This window comes from Thrips palmi, unplaced genomic scaffold, assembly GCF_012932325.1.
Source record: "Thrips palmi isolate BJ-2018 unplaced genomic scaffold, TpBJ-2018v1 HiC_scaffold_8, whole genome shotgun sequence".
Classification (NCBI taxonomy): Eukaryota; Metazoa; Arthropoda; class Insecta; order Thysanoptera; family Thripidae; genus Thrips; species Thrips palmi.
This window is the reverse complement of record NW_023144635.1, coordinates 5,954,432-5,975,653: the sequence shown is the minus strand read 5'-3', so window position 1 is coordinate 5,975,653 and position 21,222 is coordinate 5,954,432. Positions and strand designations below refer to the sequence as shown.

The following is a 21,222-nucleotide window of genomic DNA, read 5'->3' as shown; positions in this document are numbered from 1 at the left end:
TGGAGAGCCCCGCCAAGGTGGACCGACGGGAACCCCGCTTGGAAGCAGCCAAGGGTGGCGCCGAGTGGCGCAAGACAGCGGGACAGCGGTTGAGCGGCGGAGTATGCGCGAGGGGGGTGACTTGGACCCGCAGCGCAACTCGGGGGGGGGGGGGGGGGGGGGCACCAGCAGAGCCCCGGCCACGCCGTCGCCCTGAAATATGTGACAGCGCACGCCGAGTTAACGGTAGATTACGTGCGGGGCAAGGGGGTGGGGAGAGGCGGGGAGGGGAAGGGGCGGTGCTCGCCGGGTTCTTTGGACGCATTTCCACTTGGCTCACGCACCTCGTGGCCGTAGGGCGTAGGGTGGCCGTAGTGGACTCGGGGCCGCGGTGGTAGGACATCGCATTAGACAGGCCCCGACCCCCGAGCAAGCCCTCAGCGCCGTCAAGGGGACCACCACCAACGGGTCCAAAAAGTTGACAAAAATTTTGAGGATTTGAAAAAAGTTGTAGAAACTTTTAGTGGCTTTCCCATTTTTGTCGGTAGTTGGGTAGCGTCCCGACCCCGACCTCACTGGCAGTGCTGGCAGTGCTGGCAGTGCTGGCAGCCGTGCGGACGTGCGCTAGGAGCGGCAGCGGCAGGTCGGCCGTTGTCGCTGGACCCGCCAGTAGGAATTACTAATCACACGCGAAAACGAACATGGTAAATGGTGCCGCGATACAAGCGAATCAGACAATCCCCCGCGGACACGGCGATACGGCGTAAGACGGGGGCTGGCCGGTGGGCGCCCGTCTCAGAGCCACTCCGGTCAGACCGACCGCGGGCCGCCACTGTCTCTCTCTCTCTCTCTCTCGCTTCGAGCGCCGCCGCAGCAGCCGCGCCTAACTCAAGAAAGGCGATTCTGGACCGAGGCAGCTTGCCGCACCGACGCACTGTCGCACCGCCGCGCCCACCGAAGCCGAGCAAGAGCGCCTGCGGAGTCGGGGGTAGGCAACGTCACCGACACGCATGCCCTACGCGCTGCCTGCTTCTCTCTCTCTCTCTCTCTCTCTCTCTCTCTCTCTCTCTCTCTCTCTCTCTCTCTCTCTCTCTCTCTCTCTCTCTGTGATGTGTGTGTGTGTGAGTGAGTGAGTGAGTGAGTGAGTGAGTGAGTGAGTGTAAGTGCACGTCCGTAGCGGCCGTTGTGACTGCGTCACTCTATCTGTGGCGCTATCACAACCAGATAAGGCTGCCTTGGTATTTCACGGTACACGGCGTGGCGTGGCGGGGCGGGGCGGACTCCTATTAACCACCGGCCGCGCAGCCCATTAGAGTCCGCCAGCCGCAGAGGCCGCCGCGCCACGGCCGCTATGGCCGCGTCGGCAGATTGAGTGTCCCCATCGCCGTGCCCCCGCCCGGCCGTGTCTCCGTTGTCAGGTTTTTAGGCCGCCCGCGCCCCCGGCCGAGCCCCCGGCACTCCGGCGGTGGTGTCCGGCAGTCCGTGTGGGTGCGGGCACAGCCGCCACAGCCACGGGCCTCGGACAGGCGCAGCGTGGGCACGCCGATGGACGAGACAATGACGGCTAAATACGCAGCGGCATGGGGGGAGGCTGTCGGGGCGAGGATGCAGAGGGTGTTCCGGAGCGCGGTCGGCGGCCGGGGGGTGAGGGAGGGGGGGGGGGGCCGCAGCGCCGCAGCCCTGAAATATGTCGCTTTTTGCACGCCCAGACGCGACTTGGCGTCCGCCTGTTCGCCTCGAGCACGGTCGGTCCCACACCGCACTGCACTACACTGCACTGCACGCGGCCAGGGTCGCTGCGTCCCCAGGGGCTGCGCCAACGCTGCGCCGTCCCTTCCTGCAAGCATGCACAGGAGGGGCGGGTAGGCAACCCTACGGAGCGGCCCGGTCGGGCAGTGCCCTTCCTTATCCGCGTGATACCGCCGTAATGCCAGCCGTAGGATCTAGGACAACTCTAGAGTGGCCACCCGGCCAACGCACCACCGCGCTGCGCCTCTGCTCGACCCTCGCTGGAAAAGAAAGAAACATTGGCGCGCACGAGCGAGGGCGTGCCGGGCGGACCGCGCTTCGGGGCGCGCTTCGGGCTGCGCGCTGCGCGTCGGACGCCGCCGCGACGCCCAAAGCCCAGACGACGACCCCGTTCGACCCGAAGCAGGCCATCGAGTATGCGGAATCAATGGGGCAGGGCGCGGCACGCCAGCGCCTGGCCGCGCCGCGGCCTGCATCGCCCTGCATCGCCCTGCATCGCCCTGCATCGCCCTGCATCGCATGCGTCTAATTGCGGCCGGTCGGCCCGCTGCTGCACCGCTGCACCGCTATCGAAACTCTACGCGGCCTGCCGGGCCGGTCGGCGTCCGGTCGGGACGGGACGGTGCGCAACCGTTATCTGATACGGCGCGAGGTGTGTTCCGTGTGCCGTGTGATGTCAGTCATCGGCCAGCCACTAGCCCGGGCCCCCGGGCCATGCCAGGCCGGCACCGAGGCCGCCCAAGGCAGTCGCAGCACGCTTTGGGGGCCTAGCGCCGACGCTGAGGCCAGCACTGCGAGCTGGAGGTGGGATGTGGACTCAAGGGACGGAGTACGGAGTGGGCAGGAAGGGGCGGGGCACGACGGGCGGTGCGGGGGCTCACCTAAAGTTGCCAAGCCAGGGGTGGGGGCCGTGGGGGCGAGGCGAGGCGAAGCGTCGGGCGAAAGGGTCGCCGCCAGTGCGGGCCTCGGGGGGACCCTAGGGGCGACTCCAGGAGGGATTCCAGGAGGTGCTCCGAGAGGGTGCGGGGCTGGGGGCTGGGGGCTGGGGCTGCACCCCGGGACAAGCACAAAAGAGAGCGGAGCCGCTCCGCCGTGAATTCGGCAAGCAGGGCAAGCAGGATTCCTCTTCAAGGGGCGACAAAGGAACATCGACGCCGCGAGGTGCGGGGCTCGCGGGGCTCGCGGGGTGGCGCCACAACTTGGCGCCGGCCTGGTCCCTTCCTGGTGCCGTCCCAGCCCACCCCCTCCCCGCTCCGATGCAGTCACTCATCTCCGACCCACCCCCGCGCGCCCCCGCCTACAAGAGGCTGGGTGCAGTCCGCTCCGCTGCACTGGCTGCGCTGCGGTACTCACAGTAGGTGTCCGTCGTCAGCCTCTCGATCGTCTCCTGCTTCAGCTTGGAGTTCTTCTTGCCCATGGTGACGCCGGCGTGTCCCTCGGCGCCTTCTTATCTCGCTCGCCCTGCGTGCTGTCTGCGCTGTCTGCTGCACACCGCGCGCACTCACTCACTCACTCGCCGACACTCACTGGCACTGTCGGCATAACAACACCGGGCACGTAACAACCACCACGTCACTGACGTGGTGCGAGTCGCCTGGCCGACGTCAGGCCGTCCCTGCGGTCCCTTCGGTCCTTGGCTGCGCCTTGGCGCCTTTGCCTTTGCCTTTCGCCTTGGTCCTTAGTCAATTCGGGGCCTGCGGGGCGCGGGGCCCTGCCGGGGCCAGGGGGGCGGGGAAGGCAAGGCAAGGCGGGATGTTTACGCGTCACGGCGCGGCTCGATGCGGCTCGATGCGGCTCGGCTCGGCTCTGCTCGGCTCGGCTCGGCTCGGCTTCCACTCGGCTCGCCACTAGGTGGAGCGCGCGGTACAAACACTCGCGGGGGCGGCTGGACGGCAACTGAGCGCAGCACGCGGGGGCCGCGGGGGCCGCGGGGCTGTGGAGGCCGGAGGGGTTGGAGACTGGGGTGGTTAGGCACTGCTGGAGGAGCCCCAGCCCCAGCCCAGCCCAGCCCGGGGCCCAGCCAGCCACCCCACCGCACCCCTCTCCACCGCCCCAGCCCTCCAGCCCCCAGCCCTCCAGCCCCGTTAGCAAGGTTTGCGCCCCCCTTCCGCTTGCGCCCACCTCCTCGCCGCCCCTGGCAGTGGGGTGAGCTGTGGTGGGGGTGTCCCTATCTCCCCTCGGGTGAAGTCGGGTGGGGGTAGGTGGGACTCCCCCTGTTCGCTGGCTGGGTAGCCGTGTAGCACTGTATCCTGATGAAGCAACCCGAGCCCCGGCCAAAAAGGCCCGGCGAAGGGGAGCTGTGTGCGGCAAGAGAAAAAAGGGTTCAGCTTGCATTTCGCTTCCTTGGCAGAACTTGCTGAGACACTGTAAATTTTGGTCTCTTTCACTTTGTTGAGTTAGTTATGAGGGAGAAACAACTTTGATATAGTCTCTGTGCACAATCCTTCCGCTTTTGGTGCTGTTGATAATCCAAATTGTAGAGCAAGTCCGAAATTTGCCATCAATTTCCATGACAATTTTTTTAAAATTTCCTGTTTTTTTCCAAGATGAATGCATGTATCCTGATATGTCTTTTGGTGACTCATGATTGTTGCCTGTTCGGATTGATGTGTTGAAAGAGGCTGGGAGAATAACTGAGGCCTAGTTGGACTGTAAGATTATTTTATTTTCTTAAGAATATGTCATTAGAAAGGAACTTTTTAGGGGTACAGCAGTTATTTAATTACCAATAATTTCCCAACTTATTTTTTTTAAATCAAACATTAACAAAACGAAAGAGCAAGAACAAACTTAGCAAAGCAAAAGGAAACAGGACACTCTTGCAACTTTTATCATGCATAGGTCACAATCATAGAAAGTATTTTCAATACTTAATCGTAATAGACAAAACCCAATGATGAAATATAAAGAGGTTAAAAACATTTACTTGTAATAGTGTAGACTTCTACTCTAAAGAAAAGTACATAAAATATTAATGACAATATCACTTAATTCGGTAAGCAGGAATAACATGCCTCCAAACACATAGGAACACAAGAGCATTCGGAGACATTGTGACAATAGCAGTGAAAGGTACTCCTTAGAGTTCTTATGCATGAAAGCAGATCAGAGGCATATAACATGCCTCCAATTAAATCATCACATACATATACATCATTATATAGTGAGATTAATACTCCTAAATAACTCAAGTTTAGATCATACGTCTTAAAAATGGAATGTAGCCCAATACCACTTACAAAAGAAGTTAACATTTTAGAGCACTCAAAATATAATATTTAAGATCAAAATTATCCAGTAGTTTCAGAACCATTGAGTGGGTAGATAATGGGTCATTGGAAATGTAAAAACAACCCCATCACCTATATTTGTCAAATGAGGAAAATTGTTTGTTGAAAATGTGATGCAGTGTCTCATAAATTTAAATGAAGTACGCACACAGTGGCACAAAACAGCTGATACCACTTGCTGTATAAACTAACACTACATTTTCCAATCAACATAAATAAAGAAGTGTTGAAGCTCTCCTCTTAAAAATCAAATAAACTTTAACCCTCATAAAATTTATAACACTTACAACAATTGTACATAACAGAAGATGACACAAAAATACATCATAATCAATGGCTTCCTAAATAAGTAATCTGTTACTAATTTATCACATAGGAATAACTTGGGAAATGGAGCACCTTTAAACTTAAACAAATATTCACCATCAGTCACCTCATAGTGAAATAACATGGAATAAGTGTGAGAGGCAGGTAAAACAATAAAGGCAGCACCTTAATACTCTTTCGCCGACTGTTAAGTATTATTTCAATATCCACAAGCAAAAATGTTAACACACCAATATTTCCCATGTACTTAAATGCACCAAAGATCAATAATCCTAAACCAAATTGTTTGAACAAAATTAATGCATCACTACCCAAATTGGAGTAATGGTTCAAAAACCTGTGTGCAGCCTTTGAAGGATTTGTTCTTCATAGTAGATGATCCAACGTTTTTATTTTGAGAGGGTGACATAATCTTGGAGAGAGTATTATAAACAACACATTTTAAAGAGATAAACCTACTCTTTTTTTTTCTTTTTCCAAATAACTGATCACGATTACTTACACTTTTGTTTGAAATGGATATCACAGTTGGATAGAAACCATTCAAATTGCTAGCAGCACCATTCTTCTTATGACACAAAAGTATGAATGGTTACCCAATGAAAGAGAGAAAATTAAGTGCACAGCAGAAAAAAGTAAGAAAATAAAAAAAATATTAAGAAACTACCTTCTTATATTGCATAACTCATTTGGCCCTTTAAAGGCATTAAACAAAACTACATGAAATAGAGGTTTTCATACTAATTTGTACACACAACATCTACATCTTATACTATAATTAGATATGATCTGAATAAACCAAACAACATCAAGACACATTTGCCCTTAAATGCTAGTCAGAAAGACAACTGTGAAACCCACATTGTTGGTTAGAAACGTTTTGGTTTCACTGACACTACAGACAAAACGTAAGAAAAGAAAAAAGTTGTTTTTAATGCACAGTATCACAACAAGGAAATGAGTTCCGAAATGTTAGTAGGAAGACAAAGGGCTACAGATCAATATTAAAGAACTTTCACACAAAACAAATATACATTGAAATTATTTATGTGCTTGGGCAAGAAGCAACTGAAGTAACAGGTACATTGGGATTTGCAGCCTGTAGAGTAACAATGTGCGGAGTTATTTGATTGACGGCTCCACTTACAAGCTTTTCATGGGTTATCACCTGGCCTCCCGTTAAATCAGGCTGGGTAACGTAAACTATGCCACTGTGCGCCACATTTTGTTTAAGCAGTGAATCATCCTCAGTTGCCATGGAAATGCCACTGGTATCATTATGAGAACGCACATGCGCACTTAATTCGAACTTTGAAACAAAACATTTTGCACAGATACTACACATGTAGGTTTCATTATCTGAATGAGATTCAAGATGCATGGTAAGCTCCTCAGACTGAGTAAACACTTTGTCACATTTGGTGCATTCAAAGCGTCTCTGAACTTCATGCTGCTTAACATGATGCTGGAGATGATGGGCTGCTGAGAACAGTTTTCCACACTGGCCACATGAAAATGGTGCTTGACCAGTGTGAAGGACCGCATGCTTCAATAAAGAGTGTTTCCAAGCAAACCTTTTCCCACAAGTATTGCATATATAATTCCTTTGTCCTAAGTGGACTGTTTTGTGACGTCGCAATTGTCCTCTCGTAAATCGAATGTTAGGACAGAATTCACACTCAAAAAGGCGATCTTTACTTTCAAACATGTAAGGAGCTGCAGGTGTTGCTGATGCAGAATCAGGTGAGGTTTCATGGGGAACCAACATCGGATTTTGAGTCTTCTGTGCGTCATCAGGCACATCCTTCTGATCGATAGGTTGACTAATAGGTGCAAGCCATGGAAGTTGAGTGACAGGAACAGAAACCCCATCAGAATAAACTCCTGAAGAAGCAGCTACAGTGATTATATCATTAGAGGGCAACTCATCTGGTTCTTTCTTCACAACAGGAACTTCAACACCATACAACAGCGACTCTGGTTTGACCTATCAATAAGATAAAAGAAATGAATATTCCAAGCTGATATATTATTTAGTACCAAATTGCTATCCTATTATTAAAAACTTACAAGCACAGCAGTAAATTGATCAGAGAGATATACTGCCTTGCCACCAGATAAGCTGACCATTGGGACTTCTTGAGTTCGAGGGGTGGTCATAATAACTGAACTAGATGTAGAGGCCTCAGTTTCACACGAAACAGCTTCTGACACCACTACCTCAGATGCCTCACAAAATCTGCAGAAAACAGTAAATATCATTCAACTTCAACTCATAGACCACAAAACCCAAGCCAACTACTGCTTACCTGTTCATTTCCTCAGGTGAAATGTGAGAGTTCACAGACACATCTGTTTCAGTTACTTCAGTGGTTCCCTCCATACCTACAAGTTTTACTGATAAATGTTCTTGATTGAAAATCTATTTTACGACCAGGGTCTTAGAGATCATGTAAAATCGATCATGACGGACAAATGGGAAGATTATACTATAATCTGCAAAAAGAAAAAAAATGGTGAGACAAAACAAAATTTGATCATAAATTTGTCAAGTTGCAAACAAAATTCGATATGAAATCCTAAAATTATACTATTTTAGGTGATAAAAAAGTTATTCACACCTGAAACATGAAGATACTATCATAGCACAGGGCGTCTCAAATATCGCACAATTGTGATGTCAGTCGATGTCCAGTTATATCGCAAAGATAGAGAGAACAAGCTCAGATTGCTGTAACAGTAAACACAACAGAAATAGGACATAATCAGAAATTTAAAAAGGAGCAAAATGAAGTAAAGACATGGAAGACAGCTTTAAAAGCAGATGGCACAAAGAGTTTCACTGAACAAAGTTGCTGAAACAACCAACTGGCCTATGAATAGGCAGTGGAGAAGTTGACAACAAAGAGGTAACAAAAGACTCGTATACAAAAATTAGGAGCCTTTTCAAAACAGAAAAGCGCATAACAATAGACGCAATGACAAGGCAAACATGTATTTTGATCGGGAAACATAGCAATATAACCTAAACTACTATGAAAGCAGCAGACACATTCGTTTTCAGCATCGGAAACGTAATTATCATAACTAACCGTATAGTTGCACGGAACTATAAGAAATTCATAGGGCCAATCAAATATAAGAGAAGTGTGAAAAAAATAAGGCTCTCGTTAAAATTTATCAATTTGTCAGATGTTTTGAGCCAGTTTGCCTACAAACTTCTCGCTGCGTCGGGTGGGGGGTGGAAGAGATGGAGGGGAGGGGGGAGTTGGTGTAGGCGGGGCACACAGAGAGGCATTATAGCAGGCAGAGCAGAAATGTTAACGAGCGCCAAAATTCATTAACTCGGCTTCTGAGCAGGAAAGTTAAGAGTTTTCACTCAAGTGTTCCTTTAATATGTACACAATGTGTCACAACCACAGGCATATGTAGTTAGTCCGTCTTGATGTATGAACTTGAAATGCAACTGTGTCTTGGGTGCAATTGGATAATAGGGCTACAGGCTTGAAACAGGTACCAAGCATCTAGTCACTCTTCCCACAGAGAAGCAAAAGATGTGCAATTGCCCCCCCCCCCTTCATTTTCTTTTATAAAACAGTCATAATTGATGTTAACATTTTCTTATCAACTTTCATAATACTTCCTACAATCATGTTCATTGAATAGACAAGACAAACAGAAACTAATAGCTGAAGGGCTCATCCTGTAATACATTTGACTTATTTCATGGTATTAAGATAGGACAATGAGCAATATGCCATTCAAAGGGAAAAGAAATTGACAAAATCATATCTGATGAGTAACTCTTTGCATCATGTGTGTTGAGGTAAACCATGGGGAAGCATGAAGTAGAACAAACTAAAGTTTTCACATCTTTTATTGATGTGAACAGGGAAATATAATTAACGGTTAGACTTCGCCACACGCTCCAACTCATCCTTCTTCTTAATGGCATAAGAATTTGAGGATCCCTAAACCAAAAGAGAAGAGTAACATAAGTACACGACATTTGAAATGGTAACACATAAGGAAAAATTTAAAATATTCTCAATGCAAGAAACTCAGAAATATACCTTGGCAGCATTGATAAGCTCATCAGCAACACATTCGGCAATGGTCTTGATGTTCCTGAAGGCAGCTTCACGAGCTCCCGTGCAAAGCAGCCAGATGGCCTGAAAGATAGGAAGAATGTTACTGCTGTGAACACTCTTAAGTGAACAAAGGAAAAACTGGGACAGCAGCTCACCTGGTTCACTCTCCTCAGAGGAGACACGTCAACAGCCTGTCGCCTCACAGTACCAGCTCTGCCAATACGTGTGGAGTCTTCACGAGGCCCAGAGTTGATGATGGCCGTGACCAAGACCTGGAGAGGGTTCTCTCCAGTGAGCAGGTGGATGATTTCGAAGGCGTGCTTGACAATGCGGACTGCCATCAGCTTCTTACCGTTGTTGCGGCCATGCATCATCAAAGAGTTTGTGAGTCGCTCCACAATGGGGCACTGAGCCTTGCGGAAGCGCTTGGCAGCATAACGACCAGCTGAGTGAGGAAGGTACTTAGCATTCTTCTCTTTAACTGCAATGTAATCCTGCAAAACACAAACAAAGTGAGAAACGGTCGACAAATCGCTCATAGAAAGACATGCAAAAAGTGAAAATCATACCTGCAGGGACATGTCAGACACCTGAACATCGTCACAGCTCCAGCGGCCAAAGAGCTTGACCTCGGGCATCTCCGCTGTTTGGGCAGAAGCCAAGTCTGTGGCTCCCACCGCAACATCCTCATCCCAGTTTTCGTCGGACATTTTGGCTGCGAACAAACAGAGCGGTGTCAAATCACATGCTTGGCTGAGCCACCGTCTTGAACGAGCTGTTCAAGCTTCCAATCCCTGACACTACCTACTAATACGGGACCAGTGATAAGACACGCAAAAAATAAATCGCTGACACAGGCGAAAAATATCGGACCAATAACTAAGTACACTAAGTAAAGCCGCAGTAACAATTCAGTCCGCAAAGAAAATAGAAGGGCACATAACCTCCAGAACACTAATGAGCAACATAAACAAGACGTTGTGAAGCCCTCGCAAAAAGTATTGTACTCGTGACCTATGAGCCTTAAGGGTAGTCTGCTGAAAATTCAGTAGGTAAAATATGAGGTAGGTTGAGTGCATTTACGTAATCCGTAAACAATTGGAGGCCGGAGTAAGCCTAACAGGCGCACCGCACAACTACCACGTGTACACGAGAAATTCAATCAAACGTCTTCAGATAGTAAACCATCGAATTTAAAACGTACATCAGCTCAGTTCACAAAACGCGAATAAGATGTAAAATAACTCTAAAAGTTTGATAGGGACGTAGACATACAAAAATTGAAACTCACACGAGTTTACACTTCCAGATCACTACACGCCGACTGAGAAAAGAAAGGCTAGGGCTGTCACCGGAAGTTGAATATGCTCACGAGACTTCTTCCTCTTCGTTTTCTTTTCGTAATACAATGCACCAACCTCTGAACAATGAAAAGTAATTTCATAACCTGCTTGAACATTTCAAAATATAAGTCCTAATGAATCAATAAATATTTCTCACTTTCCTTTGCTTTTTTTGAAAACATCAACTCAGATTTATGAGTCTTTTGATCAACCCAATGTCGTGGAATAATGCAGTATGTTGGCGAAAGTTAGTTTCCGGTTACAGGCCGGAAGGTTTGAACTGAGGTTTTACTCGTTTCTCGACCCTAAATCACTAGCTGTCTGTTTTTTTTTAATGCTTTCTGAAATCAACTATACTGTTGGTTGTTTTAGGAGCTTTATCAAGCTTGATTTGCTTGCAATCAAAATGAAAATATGAGAAATTTGTTGCATCTAAATTTGCCATACTGACAAAAGACAGAAGGGCGGTAAACTCGCGCGCAAAGTGTCTGTGCTTGCTGCTTGCTACTGTTTGTTTTGTTCTCTCTACTTAGAAGTTTTTAAGCCGGATCCTTTCACCTTTTTATCTTGTGTGCAATTGTTTGCACATTTGATCTCTGTATGCTTATTTAGTGCCGAAGTGTTCATCTCATCAATTTTAACTGTCTCTAGTTTTAAAATCGGGCGCTGCATTGTCAATTCACCATTAACCTTGGCATTCCTTGTTCTTGTGCATCCTCCAACAGAACATCTCCTTTACCAACCAGAAAATATGGTTCTAAGGTGTTCTTTATCGGATTGGGAGGCTCGTCCTGATTACTTCAAAAGTTTACTGAATGAAACCAGCAACTGGAATGACGTGAGCGACACAGCATTATTTTCGATTACTTGTTGATGACCGTTCTGATTCCTAGCTTTGCTATTATTAATTGAAAATTCCTTTATGATCAGATTCCTTTGATTAATGTCGTGCCAAATCATGAGCTCCAAGACCATCAATTTGTTCGGTTTCGTGGAATGGTTCAGCACATGTACAATCCTGAATACTTCATGGGTAAATACGAAGTTGAGCACAATTTAACAAAAGAAAAGCAGCTCAGGTCGGGACGATACAGGGATATTATCCAGTGCTCTGTGAGTAAAATTTATTTACAATATTTCTTTTTATTGTTGCTTTTGTAACATGGTTATGTTATCTTGTTGGTTTTAGCCTGAAGAACAGTTAGTTGAAAACTTGAATGATGCTATTGAAGAAAGACAAGTGCTTTATTGTATTACAACACCTGCACTCAATGATTGGGTGTATGAGGTACTTCAAGATCCAACCCATGTATGTTACAAGCTTTTATCATCTCTATTTGTAATTGAAATGTCCCTCATTCCAGCAAGAGAAGAAACTCTGTGGTAGACAATCGAATAATGTGCCAAGTCCTTTTAAAACTCCAAATACGAGTACAAAGCGTCAGGTTGAAGATCAAGAACCCATGGATGTGGACAGTGCTGGATCTTCTGAAAGCTCTGCATCTGTACCCTACAGCAGGTCACAAAATCATATTTATGATCTTCTTAGTTTAGTTTTTATTTTGATTGTGCTTTTTCTTTTACTTTCTGAAATACATTTATTCTACTCTCTCAGTGGTTCTACTCACGAAGGTAAAAGACTATCTACAGACGAATCCAAAAAAGGTCCGGCAATTTCTTCCTGCTCAGGTCTCAGTCTCAATTTTCCCATTGACGGAGCCACTGGAATAGCTTGCATTGTCAAGGTGAGTCATTTTTATTATCTGTTATTTTTGAAAGTACTACGTAGCAATGGATGATTTGGTAAAGCACCTTCCTATTGTCATTCGTTGGCAGTTCTTAACTCTGTATCTTGTCTTTACAGATTTATGATTCAGATAGCAGCGACTCTCTAAAGCTAAATGATATTATTGATGTAGTGGGATTTCTTTCGTTAAATCCTTCACTGGCGTCATCTTCATCCAGTTTGGAAACAGATGCTGAGAATCCTCCTCCCTCTTTGGTCCCAAGGCTTCATGCTGTAGCTTTGCAGAAACTCATGCACATGAACATGGTACCCAGTGTATTTGGTGGGTTGTTAGCTTTGTTGGTGCGTAATGCTGTCAAAGTGCAATACAAAACTTTGCTCATGACCATTTCTTCCTTCAGATGATGTGTTTCAATCTGCTGAATCAATGAGGAAGGAACTCCATTTTGTCTTGAGTCAGATGTTATTGGGGGACTCGGTGGCTGCTGATTATATGCTATGTCACCTTATTTCTCTAGTGTGAGTCTTGGCTGAGGAAATTTAAGGATCCACTTGATTAATTACGTAGTTCTTATTTCACTACAACCTCAGTCTGTGCATGTTTGCATTTGTACAGGTACATGCGCAAGGATGGTCTTGCGTTAGGTCACTTTTCCCTGAATTTATCAAACCTCCCACGGCGACCAGACTACACCCGACTTTTATATTCTGTGTTGCAAAGAATCCTTCCAAAAAGCCACTATCTACCTATGACTTTGGAAAATATGAATACCTTGTCATTTGTACCTAAGTAAGTGTTAGCAGTTTGGTGAATATTGATTGCATCTGTATGCATTTTTTGTATGCATATAATTATGATGTTCTGTACAGAATGGACTATGAGAACAATCGTCTTTCTTCTGGCCTTCTTCAACTGAGTGACAACACCCACCTGATTGTTGATGAAACCAGGCTGGAAGCTGGAAAGCTTGATGTTTCAGGTGTGTTTCTCTCCTCTATCTTGCGAAAATGTTTGAAAAAAGAAATCACATTATAACTTGAGATTGAACTTTTCTATAAGGTTTCTAAAATTTTATTTTAGGTGTAGCAAATGTGCAAGCTCTCCGCACTCTCATTTCCCAACAAATTGTGAACTACGATTTTCAGTACTATACAAAGCCTTATGATGCTGATATTCCAGTTCTCATTCTCTCTGAAGGAAAATCCCTTTTGCCTGTAAGTTACCATCATCAAATAGAACGCTATTGTGAAATTTTTGCTTATACGGGCAGATTCTGATCCACTGTACTTCATTCCACAGTGTGATGTTCTTGTACCACTTAAAGCAGACTCTGCCAGTTTGAATACTCTGCCAGAAATCTTCCAAGCTGCAAACCACTTCCTACGCGAGCCTCTTCTTAGTGCCATTCGGTTGTATCTTTGTGGTATGAGACATTCTACATTTGAGTTTCCTGAAGATCTTCAAAAGGTATAAGTGGAATTAATATGTTTGTTTACGTAGTCGATAATTTCTACCAGCATAAAATGTTTCTGTTCTTTTAAGAAAGCGCAAGAGGACTTTGTGGCAATGCGACAAGTGGGTGGCCGTAGTGTTTCAGCTGACGATTTGCACTTATTATTAGTACTTGCAAGGTACGCATTAGGTTTATTCACTATTAAATGTGGTACTTAACCACACTTCAGATGATTCTTTCATTTATTGCTGTGTGTTAAGGTTGGTGTCTTTGAGCCATGGTGAAAAAGTGGTGTCTCTCAGTGCCTGGGAAGAGGCAAAAAGGATGGAAGAAGAGAGGAAACAACGCCTTAGCAATCATCTAGCTCAAGCAACACAACCATCTAATGAACCATAAGTTGTGAAGTTAGAAGAAAATACGATTTTTGGTGTGGTTATCTTGGTTGGTTACATTTTTCTGCATTTTAAGTTCAATCCATATTCTAACATGGAGAATATAGTGTTTCAACATCTGGAAATGAACGCTTTTAAATTCAAAATATCACTGTTTTATTTTTCATCTTTTACACAGTATCACACTTTAGACTGCTGCTGTACAAGAAACAATGGTCAGCTGAGTCAAATGGTTGATACCAAAGTACAGAAAATAAGTTTTGCAGATACTACATTCACAACGGAATTCAGTGCTGTGAAACAGTATTATCCAACCTAAGACACAAGTAGGTCTTCCAACCTGATTGCTTTGTACCTCATAATACATAAATTGAACTAGTTTGTACTACTTTATTTTTTTACAAAGTACAGTTCTAGTAGCAGCTGAAAAATGCACAGCAGAGGAGATTCCACTGAGAACTCTGTAGCAAGGCAGTGTAAAATATTACTTAGCCTGATCCTTATGGGCCAGCAGCCATAATTTTTAATTAAATGAGGATCGAATCATGGGATAATGATGGATACAATATTACAGTACATTTAAAGACTAGATACAATTGCATCTACATAGGCAAAGACAATCAGTCAGGCTCAATTAGAACCATTTACTCTCACATACATATTAAGAAAATCATCTAGATATGTACACACATTTTTTTTTAAATTACAGTATTTACAGATGCAAATGCTTTAATGGCTCTTCAACATCAAAATTCTGCGTTCATTGCAATGCTAGACCACACAAGTGATCAGAAGCAGTTAAGCTCAAGAGAAGAAAAGGCTAGGTTAAAAATAAATTAACACTTGCCTTAATCAACTGGGAAATCTATCAACCCTGATGCCTATTTTTTAAAAAAATAAAAATAAATGGAATGAATCTTAATTTTTGTTTGTCAAATATATACACTAATATCATCGACATGTCGTGCAATGGTGAACATTGGCTAACCACAGCTGACTGAAGTCTTCTCAGAACTACAACTAAAACATGAATACGAGCAAAACTACAAAATAAACCAACAAAGAGTCACAAAACATGTAAGCAACTGAGCCTTCAATAATGTAATAAATTATTTGAATAACAAATAAAAAAATCTTTACTCTTACCCTGTTAATACAATTTTGCCCACAGCAAATGGGCATATCAAGGGACCCTAAATGTTGTACAGAGTGGCACATCAAGCAGCAACAGCATGTTTATTTTTGAATTTGATTTAAAGATAAACCTGATAAAGATAAAACATTTGAGCAACAGTCCAATAAACACCATATATAATTTAATTTTATAGATCCATACATTGCATGTACAAATTTATTCCCCCCACCCCCTCCCAACCTAAAAAAAAAATCACAATTCATCAGGGAACCTGAGCTTTTCTATTGTAGTTCTTTGTTCACCTTCTTTGGATTCATGCCTAGGTGGTAATGAAATGAGAGAAGGATAATTCTCTCTAAGAATATGCCCTTTATCTTGATTTTTAATCACATCACAGTCAGCACACTCCTCTTCTACTCCTGGCTTTTCCTCCATAGTAATTGGATGGAAGGCTACTGGTGTAGCACTACCCAAGTGTGGAGCAGGATCTTGTTTGGAAGTACTAGTCTTGTCATAGCGGTTGGTATTGATAAAGAAATGAAGGTCCAGAAGGGAGTGATCATTTAATGTGAAAAGACCCTGATGAGCCAGAGCAGTGTATAACTTAATTTCTGGCATGGGTATTTTGTCTTTTACCTTAAATAACAACTCATCAGGAATTTGCAGATCACTTGGCAACACATTCTTCAGAACCTCACTGCCTCTTTGAAGGACAATGCTCAGCAGAAGCTCATTTAGATGCGGAATTTTGGAATCACCACTACGTGCCTTGAAGCAAAAACAACAATTAAAACAACTCGCTGTTGATGAAATGAAAATAAATTCCAGCTATTAAATCCATTACCTCGGGGAATGCTTGAGGTGGCTGGAGTGCAGGCTTACTTTCCAGCCCTCTGGACTTCTGTTGAATTGGAGTGTTGATGAATTTGATAATTGATTCCTTTATTTTATCTAATGCAGAATTTTTAGAGGGAGGTTCCAAGGTGACATCTTTTTCTTTCACCATGCCCTTTGTAACTGCACAATGAGAAGAAAATTACAACAACCAAACTGACAGTTAACTGCATTGGCATAAAGAAAGCTACAATAAGCTATAAATCATCATGTACCTTCGTCAAGGGCGACAAAACTACTTAATGTGATGTCCATGTCTGGATTTGAACGTACTGCTTCTAGCAACCGTACAGCATCATCATAGAATAAAAATGCCATGGGAATTTTAACATCATCTACTCCATCCCCTGACATAGCAAACATTGTGGATTTTGTGACGGATGTTCCAACAGTGTGATCAATCACAATACCAGCAACCGCGCCAGCTCTTTGGATACGTCTGGCCTAGGAACAGAAACAAAACAAAAACAACAAACAACCATAAGACAAGGGAGCTCATGTCTCATGAAGTAGCAATCAAGAGACAAATAATAATTTGAAGGAGGAAAAAAATGAGACATCTTTGGATGATAGAAAATAAAATAAATGTCCACACCTTTTCCACAAACATGCAGTCACCTCGTTCAAGAATTACAATACGACCTTTGATTGCATCTGGCCAGTTCATAGTTTGACAACCTCTGATAGGCAGAGCGACACTTAGTTTTGCTGTTATCTAGAACAAAAAAGATTTTATTCATAAAAAAGCACTAATAAATGATTCCATAGCAATTACCAACACAAGACAATACTTTGTCAGCTGGTAGTCGGAGGATTTTTCCAAAGTGAGCGGGACCAGCCGGAATCACAGTTAATTTATTGGTAACAATATTGGTAAAACTGACTGCCTGTTGCATTGTTTCCATTTGTGGAGTGTAAGTCTTGGACAATTCCACCATTTCTTGCATGAATAACAATCCTTCTTCAGCATCAGTTGAAGAAGCAGCCTACACGAGAAAAATACAGAAAACAATATCTATGTGTAGCAAAACCATTTAAATGGAGAAATTAGATATGAGAATTCCTATACTTGCATTTCCAAAAGCATGTACGAGTTGGACTCGCCCATCGTCCAAAGACATAATACTTATGCCCATCTCTTTCAATAACTTCATATGATCAGAGTTCCCCATCTATCAAAATAAAAAACATATTTGTTAAAAGAACTAGACTTTACAAAATATCAGAAATAGAAACCTGGAGACAAATTGTTTTAGCTTTAAGTTTAAAAGAAACGTGAGGCACCTGGAAATCTACAGCCTTAATCCTGCGCTTCAATTCTTTCCGAGGGCAAACACCATCAACTAGATTACGAAGAGGGCGACGAACTTTCTCAGGAAATAGATGTTGTGTGTTGGGACAAGTTCTTGCGTCTGGCATTTCATCTCCGGACAGGTCGGCTCCATTTATTTCAATAGAATTTGCTAGCTATAAAACAGAAAGGAACAATGTTAGCAAATCAAATGAGTTTCCTTAATCAGTGGGAGCGGAGTAAGTTATATTTCTTTCTTGCATTCAATAAGGCAGAAAAATTAGTTTTTTTCAGGCTGGAAGGGAGGGTACATTCAGACCACAACACTTACATTTAAGAGAGAAGCATTTGTTGAGCGTGCAAGAGTAAGTGGCAGTAGGTGAGCTTCAGTTGTGAAGAGGAACTGGTCTAGGTCCAAAACTAAATCACTTGGATCCGAAAATAATAGATAAAGGTATTTGAAAGTCTCAGCAAGAACAAATGAATCCATCCTAAGAAGGAGAAAAATACAACAAAATATAAGATTTTTTTAAAAATTTCCTGCTATGTGTAAAATCCTATTGTAAGTATGCTATGTGTAAATACCTATCTTCATGAACATTAGTCCGAACATCCTTTACAGCTGCATAACCACATGAGACTCTTGCATACTTTTGCAAACTTTTCAAAACTTTGCGCCCTACCTCCAGGTAGTAAGGATCACCAGTTGCTTTGTAAAGGAAGTACGTTGATTCTAAAAATTCTGGTCTTAATGGGTGTTGACCCCAATGAACCTGAGATAGAAAAGAGGGTTGTTATGGGCTAAAAATGATGGAAGATTTTATCAGAAATATTAAAGGAGGCAAACCTGAAAATCTGTAGTAAATGCCTCGGGAAGAAAATTATGCCTTTGCATAACTTGATAAAGCATTTCATGGGTCTCCACAGCCGGCTTGATGTCACCCTTAAGAACCTATAAGCGGCACAATGGTCCATTGTTGAGACAGGCACAACACAATCAAATTGAACTGCTTCATAAAATTATCTCGATTTAAGACATTACCTGCAAGCCAGGCCAAAATGCTAAAAGAGCATCCATGAAGTTTCGGGAATTTGAATGTGGCCGATGCATGTGAACATCTAGAAGCATCGGACCTTGGCTAATGTATCTCATTACAGCAGAATAATGCTAGAAAAAATGGCAGAGATTAAGTGTTAAATAAGCATGATTTCACATCTAAAACAACAAAAGAATTGATTGGCTTTATTTGCCTCAGATCATACTTTGTTAAAACGTCCAAGGTAACGGTCATCTCCTAATAGAATGTATGCCTTGAGACAGTACTCATAATAAGAATCAATACCAGCTCCTACTCCAGAATCTCTTCGAACCCAGTCTCCCGAATGAATATTTAACACTGTGCCCATTAAATCTGAGCTACGGTGACGTAGTCTCCACAGTTCATCCATCGCACGATGAGCTTTTTCCTGTAAAGAAAATATTAAACAAAGTTACAAAAAGGGAGAAAAAGCAAACAAAAAAACAAAAACAGGACGATTACAGTAGTACACAATATATACCTCAAAAATAGGCTCGCCACTTAACCTAGACAGAGCAGCCATTTCTAATACCATGGTGCCAGCACAAGCAGTGCATGTTTCACGTGATGATTCTAAACCATGCACTTTCAACCCGTGACGTAGGTTTACCTGCAAAAGTACAAAAATAAACTCTCTGGTCTTCGATCATTTTCTTTTTTCAACTTATAACAGTTGTAACAAATTTAATTGTAAGACATACCCTTGCATGAGGAATTCCAGTAGAAGTGTTGAAGGCAGGTAGTAATCGAAATCCAACATCTTTTGCCATTTGTAAAAGTTCTCCTCGATACCATCGCATTACATTCAAATTCAATTGTAAATATTCAGCCAGAATGTGCCCAGATAGTAATCCACTTTAATATAAGTTAAGTAAATCAATAAATATCAAAACAAATCTAAAATAAAATAGAGTATGCATTTTGTTTGTAAAGAGAGTAAGAAGTACTTTACCCAAGAACCCTGATGTTGGTTTCAAAGACTGACACTATGACATCACTGTCAAAAGAGACATCTTTTATTACAAGCTTAACAGCTCTTTCAAATTCATCAACATCCCCCAGGACCTGTCAAGAAGAGACAAGCAGTAATAGCGAGAGAACAAAAAGTTTAACACAAGACATCAATAAAAAATCTAAACTCACCACCAATGTATCCAATGTGTCAATAAGAGTAAGAGAGAAGCTGAAAGTGAAAGAGGTGCAGTGATTAGTACATGAAGGCTACAATTACAAAAAGAACGAAGACAAATTTATTGCCCTTTTAACTCACTTTCCCAGAGTATCGTCTATGTCACCCCTTGATGTTTCCTTGCCTCGCCATCTGCCTTTACAACTCAAAGGCATAAGCTCATCAGCAGGATAGGCATTTTCCTGAAAAACAAAATTATTTTTTTATGAATTATAAGCCCATAAGGGACCCAAAATTATTCTAAACAAGAGGTGTGCTCTTACCATGTATGCATTATAAGCGTGATAAAACATATCACGTGCTTCGTCCCTGAAACAACGGAAAGAGAAAAATAAGGTGAAGTACAAAACTGCGTATAATTTGCAATGGTTTAAAAATTTGAACACAAGCTGTCAAGCAGACAAGGAAGTAGATTAGGAACAGTAGAACAGTAGCGTATTTCTTACCGTAATTCCAGACGCTCTTCTTGGGTGATAACTACAGAAGAACTTGTGCATTCTACTCTGGTGCAAAATTTGGTCAGAAATAGAGCAGCAAGAAGATAAAGATTCAGAGATGTGCAACCCCCCATTCTTCTGGTATGATATGAATGTCACTTTTTCAAAAGTATACACACATGAATCCGTTTAGCCATGACAGAATGTGTAATTGAGAAAACATTACCTCATAACTAACTAAGCCTATACCGAAAATTGACACGAAACATTAGAATAAATGTCATTGACAAGACAGAAAAAATCAGTAAAAATTTAGTGTCACTTCAATACTCCATGAGGAACAGACAAACATTTTAAAATGCAGATCGATTTAAAAAGACATGAAGAGACAGAATAGAAACACAGTGAGCTACAGGCAAACTTGGTTAAAATTCGCGAGATGAATGAATGAAGTTAATTCATTTTTAATGAAAATTGACTACATCTATTCAAATGTTGGAGGTTGGCAGATAAGATGCACTATAGGACGCAGTATCTGTTTTCGCGTGAGGCTCTAGGACGAGATATTCGAAGATGAGGGAACACTCTTGAAAGGACAACGCGGTAAAACTGTTTTGCGCCGCCACTACCCCCAACGAACCTTCTTGTGTAGGACTTCTAATTCTCGAGCGGATCGCTCGTTCGACTCGGATCGTTGGTTTATTGTTCGGTCTTGGGTTGATGTTTTTACGTCGTTACATGACCGCGACAACCTCGGTTAGGAAATAGACGTCGACTTTCCTAAGCGCCTTTCCACTACTGCACAGCCAAAAGAGACTTCCTTCT

General features: G+C 43.5%; 5 protein-coding genes across 8 annotated transcripts in view; 1 reads left to right on the top strand and 4 right to left on the bottom strand.

Moving 5' to 3' along the window:
* The window catches only part of LOC117653442 (frequenin-1), a 61,842-nt gene extending 58,294 nt beyond the window's left edge, over positions 1-3,548 (bottom strand). The window contains exon 1 of the mRNA XM_034399098.1: positions 3,082-3,548. Coding sequence (XP_034254989.1) covers positions 3,082-3,145 — 64 coding nt within the window. The 5' untranslated portion in view covers positions 3,146-3,548. The remainder of the gene's footprint in view (positions 1-3,081) is intronic.
* An 824-nt stretch (positions 3,549-4,372) lies between these two features.
* Positions 4,373-8,606, bottom strand: LOC117652945 (zinc finger protein 331-like). 2 transcript variants are annotated; one of them, XM_034398165.1, is made up of 5 exons: positions 8,371-8,606; positions 7,967-8,076; positions 7,655-7,841; positions 7,416-7,584; positions 4,373-7,332 (listed from the first exon to the last, which is right to left on the bottom strand). In XM_034398165.1, exons 3-5 carry the CDS (start codon positions 7,726-7,728, stop codon positions 6,391-6,393), a joined length of 1,185 nt encoding a protein of 394 aa, XP_034254056.1. In that variant the 5' UTR covers positions 7,729-7,841; positions 7,967-8,076; positions 8,371-8,606; the 3' UTR covers positions 4,373-6,390. The 2 variants fall into 2 exon arrangements, with proteins under 2 accessions (XP_034254056.1, XP_034254055.1); XM_034398164.1 differs by having other exon boundaries at positions 8,438-8,606.
* Positions 8,607-9,204: 598 nt separating this feature from the next.
* On the bottom strand, positions 9,205-10,856 carry LOC117652946 (40S ribosomal protein S5). 2 transcript variants are annotated; one of them, XM_034398166.1, is made up of 5 exons: positions 10,728-10,856; positions 10,006-10,151; positions 9,592-9,930; positions 9,419-9,517; positions 9,205-9,316 (listed from the first exon to the last, which is right to left on the bottom strand). In XM_034398166.1, exons 2-5 carry the CDS (start codon positions 10,144-10,146, stop codon positions 9,248-9,250), a joined length of 648 nt encoding a protein of 215 aa, XP_034254057.1. In that variant the 5' UTR covers positions 10,147-10,151; positions 10,728-10,856; the 3' UTR covers positions 9,205-9,247. The 2 variants fall into 2 exon arrangements, with proteins under 2 accessions (XP_034254057.1, XP_034254058.1); XM_034398167.1 differs by having other exon boundaries at positions 10,641-10,760.
* Positions 10,857-11,224: 368 nt separating this feature from the next.
* Positions 11,225-14,518, top strand: LOC117652944 (mini-chromosome maintenance complex-binding protein). Of its 2 annotated transcripts, XM_034398163.1 has the most exons (14): positions 11,225-11,377; positions 11,505-11,617; positions 11,710-11,892; positions 11,969-12,067; positions 12,144-12,298; positions 12,395-12,524; positions 12,644-12,848; positions 12,928-13,045; positions 13,143-13,316; positions 13,397-13,506; positions 13,608-13,741; positions 13,827-13,994; positions 14,070-14,158; positions 14,241-14,376. In XM_034398163.1, the coding sequence occupies exons 2-14, from the start codon at positions 11,531-11,533 to the stop codon at positions 14,374-14,376; spliced, it is 1,788 nt and encodes a 595-aa protein (XP_034254054.1). In that variant the 5' UTR covers positions 11,225-11,377; positions 11,505-11,530. The 2 variants fall into 2 exon arrangements, with proteins under 2 accessions (XP_034254054.1, XP_034254053.1); XM_034398162.1 differs by having other exon boundaries at positions 11,272-11,617; positions 14,241-14,518.
* Positions 14,512-20,862, bottom strand: LOC117652943 (ER degradation-enhancing alpha-mannosidase-like protein 3). The gene is made up of 19 exons (XM_034398160.1): positions 20,407-20,862; positions 20,224-20,269; positions 20,042-20,142; positions 19,915-19,954; positions 19,724-19,836; positions 19,473-19,626; positions 19,253-19,381; positions 18,956-19,159; positions 18,735-18,860; positions 18,540-18,644; positions 18,278-18,465; positions 18,024-18,183; positions 17,686-17,868; positions 17,475-17,573; positions 17,193-17,387; positions 16,997-17,116; positions 16,617-16,845; positions 16,352-16,524; positions 14,512-16,275 (listed from the first exon to the last, which is right to left on the bottom strand). The coding sequence occupies exons 1-19, from the start codon at positions 20,529-20,531 to the stop codon at positions 15,760-15,762; spliced, it is 3,006 nt and encodes a 1,001-aa protein (XP_034254051.1). The 5' UTR covers positions 20,532-20,862; the 3' UTR covers positions 14,512-15,759.
* Positions 20,863-21,222: the final 360 nt, after the last annotated feature.

What these genes read in the sequence shown, in the direction of transcription:
- LOC117652945 (XM_034398165.1), bottom strand. Translation starts at nt 7,728, where the DNA reads ATGGAGGGAACCACTGAAGTAACTGAAACAGATGTGTCTGTGAACTCT. An exon ending in TCACCTGAGGAAATGAACAG is followed by an intron (nt 7,585 to 7,654) that starts GTAAGCAGTAGT and finishes TGTTTTCTGCAG; the next exon opens with ATTTTGTGAGGCATCTGAGG. An exon ending in ATCAATTTACTGCTGTGCTT is followed by an intron (nt 7,333 to 7,415) that starts GTAAGTTTTTAA and finishes TCTTATTGATAG; the next exon opens with GTCAAACCAGAGTCGCTGTT.
- LOC117652946 (XM_034398166.1), bottom strand. Translation starts at nt 10,146, where the DNA reads ATGTCCGACGAAAACTGGGATGAGGATGTTGCGGTGGGAGCCACAGAC. An exon ending in TGTCTGACATGTCCCTGCAG is followed by an intron (nt 9,931 to 10,005) that starts GTATGATTTTCA and finishes TGTGTTTTGCAG; the next exon opens with GATTACATTGCAGTTAAAGA. An exon ending in CTCTGAGGAGAGTGAACCAG is followed by an intron (nt 9,518 to 9,591) that starts GTGAGCTGCTGT and finishes CCTATCTTTCAG; the next exon opens with GCCATCTGGCTGCTTTGCAC.
- LOC117652944 (XM_034398162.1), top strand. Translation starts at nt 11,531, where the DNA reads ATGGTTCTAAGGTGTTCTTTATCGGATTGGGAGGCTCGTCCTGATTAC. An exon ending in ACCTTGTCATTTGTACCTAA is followed by an intron (nt 13,317 to 13,396) that starts GTAAGTGTTAGC and finishes TGTTCTGTACAG; the next exon opens with AATGGACTATGAGAACAATC. An exon ending in TTATTATTAGTACTTGCAAG is followed by an intron (nt 14,159 to 14,240) that starts GTACGCATTAGG and finishes CTGTGTGTTAAG; the next exon opens with GTTGGTGTCTTTGAGCCATG.
- LOC117652943 (XM_034398160.1), bottom strand. Translation starts at nt 20,531, where the DNA reads ATGGGGGGTTGCACATCTCTGAATCTTTATCTTCTTGCTGCTCTATTT. An exon ending in CATTTACTACAGATTTTCAG is followed by an intron (nt 18,466 to 18,539) that starts GTTTGCCTCCTT and finishes TTTCTATCTCAG; the next exon opens with GTTCATTGGGGTCAACACCC. An exon ending in TCCGACTACCAGCTGACAAA is followed by an intron (nt 17,117 to 17,192) that starts GTATTGTCTTGT and finishes TTTTTGTTCTAG; the next exon opens with ATAACAGCAAAACTAAGTGT.